This window comes from Octopus bimaculoides, chromosome 23, assembly GCF_001194135.2.
Source record: "Octopus bimaculoides isolate UCB-OBI-ISO-001 chromosome 23, ASM119413v2, whole genome shotgun sequence".
In the NCBI taxonomy this organism is placed as follows: Eukaryota; Metazoa; Mollusca; class Cephalopoda; order Octopoda; family Octopodidae; genus Octopus; species Octopus bimaculoides.
Genome location: NC_069003.1, coordinates 36,349,427 through 36,359,426, shown reverse-complemented (window position 1 = coordinate 36,359,426; position 10,000 = coordinate 36,349,427). Strand labels below are relative to the sequence as shown.

The following is a 10,000-nucleotide window of genomic DNA, read 5'->3' as shown; positions in this document are numbered from 1 at the left end:
AACTGAAACAGAAAGCAAAAAAGCGAACATGTAATAGGCATTAATGATTCGTTCCTTCATTTGTTTAACGTTTGTTTTACCATGCTAGCATGGGTCATATGGATACTTACTTTGAAGTAGCATTTTACATCTGGATGCCCATTTGGGGGTAGATGGGGTAGTGATGGTGAAGTGGACCCCAGACAGATGAAATGCAAAGTTCACTTCAGCAGGATTTGAACTCAGAACGTAGAGTTGAAAGAGAAACCACAAGGCATTTTTGCTTGATGCTCTAACAATCCTGCCAATCTAATCACAAATAATTATTGCTTCTTTAATTTGTCACAAGGACTGTGCATGAGGTGGACATTGCAGGGACAAGTGACAAATATCTCTAAAGCAATCAAGGAACACCATAGATCCAACAAGGCCTTGACCACCAAGGAGGCTAAGTGCCTCTCCACCAGTTGGCATGCTGAATGCTGGCCCTTTTACTAAGACTAAATCTCCAAGTGGTTAGCACCTCTCTCTCTCTTTCTTTACTTTCTTCTCCAGATTGGAAATTGAAAAAGGCAAAGAGAATCTGCCAAACGACACCAGTTTTTCATTAATTCTTCCATCCTATTTCTTAGGCAAAAAAACACAGAACAACAATAATACTTACTTCCTTCTTGGATGGTTGTATTCAAGTAGTCATGTGTCAAATTTTTCAGGGCCCTCTTCAAGGGTCTGCCAGCCCTATGGGGGTATAAGACTGATGTGTCAACAACACAACTGTGGATTAGCTGCAAAGACAAAACAATATGCATATGTATATAAACACTGATTTAAAAGTAGTTATAAGTAGTGCCATTATATTTTATACAAATAACAGGCTAACAGTAGGGGGGGGGGGGGTGACAAAAATAAATTGTGTGGGTAAAGGGCCCACAGCAGGAGACAGACAAAACAAAAAGACCATCTTCTTACCTTGACGGACATTAAATCGTTCTCCAGACTGTGACCAACTAATATGGCTTGTGATGAGAAATAGTGGAGTAGAACCGCCTGGACATGGATCAGTTTGGTCGCCACACCCTTCATATCTTCTTCTGTGATCCCACTGAAGCTGCAAACAGATACAACAACACCGAAATAATACATGATCTCCATAAAAAAGGAAAGACAAGATAATAATAATAATTTCTAACACAGGTACAAATTCGGTAGTTGGTGGTGGTTTAGTTGATTAAATCAAACCTAGTGAATAACTGGTATTTTTTATCAACATCAGAAAAATAAAAGCAAGGTCGACCATGGCAGGATTTGATCTCAGAACAAAAAGAGCTATAAGTAAATACAAGGACAGATTTTGCTAATTCCTCACTGTTATAAGAGGGGCTTTGTAATAGGCAGAAGGCAGCCGGAAATTTGTGACAAGCAAAGAGTTAATTAATTAAGCTAGCACATTGGTTAACTGCTGCTACTTTAGTTTATTGGCAGAATAATTGTACAAGGTTTGAAATTTAAGGGAGAAGTTAATGGACCATATTAACTCACCTGCCCAGATTTTAGCACCTGATTTATTTTATTAACCTAAGGTAAATGGTAACTTTGAGATGGGCAGGTGTTGAACTCATGGCCTAAAGAACTGTAATAATTGTTCAGTGGTAGAACCTTGATCAAGAGAATCAACTTCCAAGGTGTCCATGGGGTTTCATTGTATCAGTGTTGGAGGGATGGACAGCAAAGTTGATTGCAGAGGGACTCAAAGCATAAAAGGACATAACTAAATAGTGACTTGTAACACAGGTACAAGGCCACAGGCATTTCGAATGAAAGATGGAAATCTTGAAGAAAAACCTTGACATTGTGGGTTCAGCAACCGAATCTCTTTCAAGTCTTACCTTTTACTGCCTTTAAGTAGAGAGATGAAATGAGAGAGAGAGAGAGAGTGTGTGTGTGTGTGTGTGTGTGTTGAGAGACATTCAGAGTAGCAAGAAAGATGGCAGTGAACTACTCACCGTGTGTTGTAATCAAGAATTTCATGGTCAGGTTTCACCAAAGTTTCATAGACAACATTACATTCAGAATCTACAACTGTCACCCGTGCAACTTCCATGCCAGCTGTGGTGTAGAGCTGCAAGATGAAGGGGTACATACATCATAGGGGACCATTAGGAAAAAAACAGCTCACTGTAGAATTGTTTCCTTATTATTCATTAAGCTGTGTGTATATTCATAAATAGGATAAAGACTCATGGATTTATTGCGCGTGCACACACACACACATACGTCCAAACATGTTTGTCTCCAATGAATACTTGAAACACATAATGAAAGAAAAAGGAAAAGAAAGAGAACTTACCATTTCACAGTCCATGGCAAACACACCTGGACCTTGGGGAGGCATTTCTCTGTCTGGGGTGATCATGTAGCCAGAGGAACCATCGAATTTATTTTTGTGATGGACATGAGTCTGAGAAAGAGAGAGAGAAATATGGATGTAACAGAGGAGCGAGGAAAATAAAACAATAAAAGGTGTTTGGGTTGCCTTGGGCAAGTTGCTTCTACAACAGTCTCAGGTTGACCAAAGCCTTGTGAGAGGATTTTGGGGCACGGAAACTGTGCAGAAGCCTGCAGTGTGTCTATGCTAGTGTATTTGCATATAGTTGTTCAATAAATTTAATAATGACCATCTCCTTCAACTGACACTTTGCGACACACACGGTTTCCATACTGTATCTGTCTACCAAATCTTGTTCACAAAACTTTTTATCAAGCTGTGGCAGTGGCAGAAGATATCTAAGATGTCCAACAGTGGGATAGAACCTGGAGTTAGGTAGTTATGAAGTGAATTTCTTAACAACACAGCCATGCCTGCACCCTTGATAAAGAGCATGGAGACAAACGGACAAGGAAAAGGTGTGTGTGTGTGTGGGGGGGATATTTGAAGATGTTCATGGTTATGCTAACAGTTACGTAACCAGTCGAAATTGCAAAGATAATCTGGAACTCGACTGAGGAAAGAAAACTCCGAATGACTCGTCCTTGTTTTCTTTGTATCGTCTGTCTGGATGTTTTGTTGTCCCTTTCTTGTATCACCTAACTGTCTGGATGTTTTGCGTTCTTGTCCCATTTTGTATTATTTATATATATATAACACACATATACATATGCATATAATCTGTATTTGCTCATGTATAAGTTGCAGTCCATATTTCTTATGGTAAAGATAGTAAAAAACTTTTATAATACAAGATATTTTGGCCACATGAGTAAGTTGCATATCTGAGTTTTGTTATTGAAGTTATGCACAAGAAGTGCAACTTATACACAAATAAATATGGTGTATGTGTGCAGACAAGAATTACAGTGACAATGGTGAATTCAGAATGGAAAAAAAAAAAGGAAAGAAGTAATTGAACAATGTGTAAAAATTAAAAACTGAGATGACTTACCACACCAACTTCACAGCCTGTTGATCCAATCTCACCTTGGCAGCATCTGTATCGAGTTTCAATAGTATTTCCATCTGAAGGGATAACACAAGACCAATCAGTAACTCAAGTGAAGACCTTAAACAAGTTTTTTTAAACAATAAATACCAGTTAAGTGGATGGCTGAATTAGTCAAGCAAATGGGTTTATATTAAGATTAATTTCATTAACAATAAACAACCTTCTCTGGATGTGTTGTGGCCTTTTATTGTTATTGCTATCCAAGTGGTAAGTGGCAGAACCATTTTAACCAGTTCCCTGGTTTGAGGACATCTGTCTCCTCCCAACTCTGACTTTCTCAGGCAAAAAACCCCAGCTGTCACCTTGTATCCCCACACACCCAGCTACTGTCACCTTGTCTCCCAGCAAATGTTGACCTGTCCATAGGAGAAATGAGCCACAAATAGAAGAATCATAGCAGGAACCTATCAGATACTCACATCGTCTTCGAACAGGTTTTGCCCAATGGTAGAGACACTCGTCTTCCACAACTGCTCTTCCACTGCTTGTAACTCGGTATGTTTTTCCACAGCGGCAACAAAACCTCTCATCGCCTGCAACAACAACAACAACAACATTATAAAATCAGCAAAATTGAGGCTCATTTAAGTACACGAGAATCACAGAACTGTTGCTATACATGCAATTACCAGCCAATGATATGAGCTGTGGCCTGCTAAAACTAGCAGACACACCTCTCAGATCACATCTTGACGTCTTAAAATGGGAAAGACATATTGGATAATGTAGTGCTAGACAAACAAAACGATGGGATGGTCATAGATAGAATGTCTTTGATCACAGCAAGCTAAACAGTGACTGTAACTCAAGACAAACTGCCTCCATCGGCTTCTGTCTGATGTTGGCAAATTGCTTGGCTGGAAATAGTAGTTAAATCTCCCTCAAACTATACATCCCAACACCTTGAAATGAGAAAGAGGGACACATTGGGTCATGTAGTCTTAGATATGAAATGCCAACAAAAAGATAAATGGGTTGATCATAGTTGGAAGGCTTTGGTCTCGGGTTTGCCCTGTCTGAGATGATATGGAACTAAACAACAAAAGACATACGTAGGCTTCCTATCTTCTATACCAACTATAAACCTATGCTAGCAACTCGTATGGTTACCTGACACAGAAAACCTTACAATAATGAACTCCATGCTTTGACAGCTCAGCAAATGCAAAATATGGTAATATAATAGACTATATGCATACACACACACACACACATATATACCTACACAACTGGTGTTGGTTTGCTTATGTCCGCTTAAATTAGCGATTCAGTAAAAAAGAAAAGATTGATAGAATCTTCTAAATGTAAGCCATGTACAGGTAAATAGATAAAAAAAAAAAACGAATACTGACTGGGCAGGTAAGGTTCTTTGGTGACATCTGATATATAATATTTGGAACGTCCCAATCCTTCGGGTCGTGGAAAGTGGTTCTCTCTCAACTCCTCCTCTGTCAAAATATACTGTTTTACTCTTTCGTAAAGGGCAAGACCTGAAGTTAAAAAAAAAAAAGAAACACAAAAATCATTTCAAGATTAAAGCAACAACAACAATTCTTTCTTCTATAGGTGCAGACCGAAATTTGAGGGGGGGGGGTAAGTTGATTACATCAATCTCCAATTCTTAACAGGTACTTAAGAAAACAAACAAGATGGGTGCAACAGTAATACATCCCTTTGTAGATCTGTTGAGTTGAGGCTCACCTGTAGTTTAAACAACAACAAAATATAACTGATTTTGGAAGTTTAAAAAAGATGAAGCTGAAAAAGTTAAGGGTGCAATGCTCACTCACCTGTGAGTTGATGTTCTAATTTCTTTGTCTCTTTGCAAGGTGCTGGTGGCGGGTTGGTGGATGGCAGCAGCTTCTTGAGTGTGCCAAGACAGCCGCTGCGCAAACGTTTGATGAGGTGAATGGCTTTGTTTAAATAACCAACTTTGGTATTGCAGCTACGATAAACATCTTTCTCTTCTTCTTCTCCCTAAACACAACAAACAATAACAAAAAAAAATTCAGAACTTTGGGAGTGACTGAAGATGAGGGGAGACAGGAGAAAATTCAAAGGGTCCACATCAACCTTTTTTGTGTAGGCCCATCACTGATATTTTGCTGCACCGAGTCCCTGATGGAAGTAACTTTAACTAACTCACCTTTTTCATGGCTTCCCATTCTGAATCAATGAGTTTCACATACTCATCAATGATCAGATTCAGATAACGCTGCCTGATGGCTACAGGGACTTTACTGCTGGAATCTGGTGTGATGGTCGGTCTCTTCAGCACCTCCTGTGGAAACACAATAATTACAAAATCATATTAAGTCACATTTCAATCACACCACCACCCACTGCCATCTCCATCATTTAACATCCACTTTTCCCTACTTGTATGAATCAGATTTTCTACAGCCAGACGTTTCCCTTTCCTGTTGCCAACCATCATTTGTTCACAGAGGCAATGACGAAAGACCAGGACCTCTGGAGATATGCTGTGACTGAGAAGACCCGGCAAATAGAGCGAGTTCATAGCTGTAACCGACATGAGTGCCACATAACCAGCCCACTCAAAAAGTACCCCTGGATCGTAGGGCGACATGCCGTGCTTCAGGAGACCTATTGAATCAAGTACATCAAAATCAAATCAAGCATTATATCCAACAGATGTTAAACAATGATGATATGTACATATATATATATATATATGTATCTATAAATACAATATGTGACAATTAGTTGGTTGTCACATATTATAGTTATAAATTCCTCTATTTTACATAATATCGAGGTCTCATTCATTCTTTTGTTGTCACATCATTATTAATATATATATATATATATATATATATATATATATGTACATATCATCATTGTTTAACATCTGTTGGATATAATGCTTGATTTGATTTTGACGTACTTGATTCAATAAGAAAAAATGTGAGGACGTTGCACATGCAAAGTATTAATAAGATACTCAGAGAAAGAAAAGAGTGGTTTTTCCATTTTGAGCCTGGCTCTTCTACGGAAACAGGAAAGATAGGAAAATCCAAAAGATATATATAGTGTGTGTGTGTGTGTTTGCCCCCAACTCCTAACAACAATCAGCCCTGGTATGTTTACACCACCATAACTTAGTGGTTCTGTAAAAGGGATTGACAAAATAAGTACCAGACTTTAAAAAAAAAAAAAAAGTACTAGGGTTGAGTTGTTTGACTAAAAATTCTTCAAGGTGGTGCTCCAGCATGGCCATAGTCTGAATGAAACAAATATAAGAAAGAAAGAAAAAAACCAAAACACAGACAGAAGACAATGAACTCTGAGAAGAATTCTTGGAGGAAGGGGGGGGGAGTTTAGTTGACAGCCCCACCCCACCCCACCACTAGTCTGGTGGTTCAGGTCATTGACCTCAGAGAGATTTTAATTTAAAGAAATTTAAAACACTGCAAGGAATCGTTTACCAATGCTGCAATAATTATGCCAATCCCTTCCCCTCAACATATTCTAAGATTAATAACAACAACTCTCTCTAACTTTAGCTCAAGGCCATTCAGTGACAAGTTGTGTAGAGTCAAATGAACGAATCATTATTTTTTACCAACCCCCAGAAGGAGGAGGAGGAGGAAAGGGCAAAGCTGACCCGGGCTGGAATTGAACTTAGAACATAAAAGAGGCACAACTGAATATCACAGACACAGAGCCAGAAATCTGGAGTTAATCGATTAAATTGACCCAACACATGACTGGTACTTTGCTGACCCAGAAGATGATAGATGACAAGTCAATAAGAGTCCCTATAGGGTCAGTCAGTTTGCTAGAAATAGCAGCCAAATCTCCCTTGAAATCACACCCACCACTGTTTTAAAATAGGGGAAGGACATGCTTAACAGCCCCTAAAATGATGGAATGGGCATGGCTGGAAACCAACAGCTAAACACTAACAAAACTAACGAATTCTTTACACTGGCAAAAGGAGCGGGTGGGGTGGTGAGAAATATCTTTAACACGCTGAGTATTATTTACTAAATCTCTTTGATAAACAGACTACGAGACTACGGTTAGAACTCGGAATGTAAATAAAGAGTTGTAACTAAATATGACGAGGCATTTAGGGCAGTCGGTTCAATGCTCTACCGACTCTTGCTATCTGACACACAAAAAAACAATAGTAATAATAACTGAGCACCAATGATTTCGTTTGTGTGGGCAGAAGGCCAATATTTTGAGAAGGTAAGGAGGTACACGCCTGATTGAATGGCAGCCAATGTATTACTGGTGTTTAATATATTTCCTTTCTCAGACCAGAGAGAGAGATGAACCAGTCTAATTAGAACTTTCACAATTGCAAGGTGTCATACTCAGGTAACGAGGACAAAATAAATTATAATAATAATTCCTTCAGTTCTCTGTAGTTTGTGCCAAAACTTCCTATTAATAATAATAATAATACTAATAATAACAATGGCTTTTCATATTGGCACAAGGCCACAGTTTGTTGAGGAGAAATATAATTGAAGTTATTCTCAATACATAACTGGTATCTAACAACAAAAACAATAATAACAACAACAGTGATTTATTTTTTTCACTTTGGCACAATGCCAAGCTGGTACTTATTTCATTGACAAACAGCTTCTTTGAGAAAAGGCCAAGTTTACATGAAGCACTGCTTCCATATCTAAGAGATGGTCTCAACTGCTTGCTGGCTACCAACACACAAACAACATCTTCAGATCACAACAACAAGCCTATCTGGTGATGAATGATGCTGTACAACACGATCTGTGATCTTATATTTTTGAACAAGGGACACAGATCGTGTCATATAGCCTGGGGCTAAATTACAGCAACATTCGTCCTAAACCAGGACTGCCATGTTATGTTGGCAAGTAATCTTTACTCCAAAGTACTGTTGCTGAATATCTCTCGTTGTGAGATTTAAAAATAGTAATTTTCTAAGCACAGTGCTGTTCAGATGATAAAGGAGAAGTGAGAGGTGAGAATAGATCTGACCAATCCATGCAGCCAGAGACAAACGGATGTGATATGATGATGGTGGTGGTGGTGGTAGTGACCAGGTCAAAGAGTGTAAACAATGAGGTAATAGAGATAAAATAATCACCAGGAAGAGGAAGTCAATAAATCCTACATTTCTCCCCCAAATAAAGAGAGACATACACACATTAAATATTTCTTGCCCTCCCCACTCCTCACACATAATCATTATCATAAATTATGCTATATATACATATACAGATGCGTCTGTGTGGTAGGTTTACTTCCCAAGCACATGGTTCCGGGTTCAGTACCACCACGTGGCACATTGGGAGCAGATTTGGTAGGCGGAAACTGAAAGAAGCCTGTCGTATATGTTTGTGTGTGTGTGTGTCTCACTACCACTTGATAACCGGTGTTGGTGTATTTACATCCCAGTAACTTGGCAGTTCGGCGATATAAGCAATAGGGTGCCCTAGCATGGTTTCAGTCTAATGACTGAAACCAGTAAAAATACAATATATATATATATATATATATATATATATATGTATGTATATATACACACACACACATATATACAAGCACACTACCACCATTATTACAATTACACAGATGAGGGAGCCTTTTCATGGTAGCTTGACCCATAAGAAATAACAGCCAAATCTCTCCCTGAAATGACACCTTACCATCTTAGAAAAAGACCACATTGAACTCAATTAGTCATGAGTTGCTTGCACATAAGAAGAGAAAGACAGGAGGGTCACAGGTGGAATATTTTTGACCAGAGGTCTGTTCTATAAGGACTGAGCTGGAGGTCAAACAACAACTACAACCACACATCCATAAACAAACAATGAGTGAATTTATAGGTAGCAACAGGGTAAGGGTGGAAGGTGGGTGAGGTCTGTGTGACGTGATGTGTGACAGAGGAAAACATCAACAACTGGTTCAGTGAGTTGGTTTACTTTCATGCTGGGGACAACGACAACAATAACATATATAAAGGCCACCACCACTAATGTTAACTGGGTTTTTTTTTTTGGTATAACTACAGATGTGAACCCCACTCCTCCCCCCGACTTTGTTGCTTCATAACTTCCAGAAAAATGAATACATTTTAACGAAATGAAAATACAGAGTATGTAAGGGGCTTGTGGCAAAGAATTTTTCTGAGGGATTGGGGAGAGGAGTTTCGGAAAATGGGTCTCTTTTAATGAAAGTTTATACAGATACCTTCCAAACGGTATAGATTACGATTATAAAGAAATTTGTGGGGGAAACTTTTTCCGAATGGGTGGGGAGAAGAGTTTCGGATCAAGACCACATAAGTTCATTTTTTAATCCCCCCCCCCACGACTATCCCACTCCGCACCGATTTTGGCCATTTTTTTGCATTTAAAAACCACGGGAGGAGCCTTTTCCGTAAAAAAAAGAAAAAGTAAATATTTTCTGAGGAAAATCCCAAGACAACCCTCCTCGTTTCTTTCTCACTCTCTAGTGTATTGATGTTTTTCAATATTTTTCTCCCCATAAAC

The 10,000-nt window shown here is 38.8% G+C and overlaps 1 protein-coding gene across 1 annotated transcript in view; it reads right to left on the bottom strand.

Annotated features, from left to right (window-relative positions):
* Window positions 1-10,000, bottom strand: part of LOC106876083 (RNA exonuclease 1 homolog) — a 42,462-nt gene that overhangs the window by 679 nt on the left and 31,783 nt on the right. The window contains exons 7-16 of the mRNA XM_052975966.1: window positions 5,626-5,760; window positions 5,270-5,456; window positions 4,832-4,969; window positions 3,899-4,012; window positions 3,420-3,493; window positions 2,327-2,437; window positions 1,983-2,098; window positions 949-1,087; window positions 644-764; window positions 1-2 (exon numbers count right to left, since the gene is read on the bottom strand). The exon at window positions 1-2 is cut by the window's left edge and continues 679 nt beyond it. Of these exons, the coding sequence (XP_052831926.1) occupies window positions 1-2; window positions 644-764; window positions 949-1,087; window positions 1,983-2,098; window positions 2,327-2,437; window positions 3,420-3,493; window positions 3,899-4,012; window positions 4,832-4,969; window positions 5,270-5,456; window positions 5,626-5,760 (1,137 nt within the window). The remainder of the gene's footprint in view (window positions 3-643; window positions 765-948; window positions 1,088-1,982; window positions 2,099-2,326; window positions 2,438-3,419; window positions 3,494-3,898; window positions 4,013-4,831; window positions 4,970-5,269; window positions 5,457-5,625; window positions 5,761-10,000) is intronic.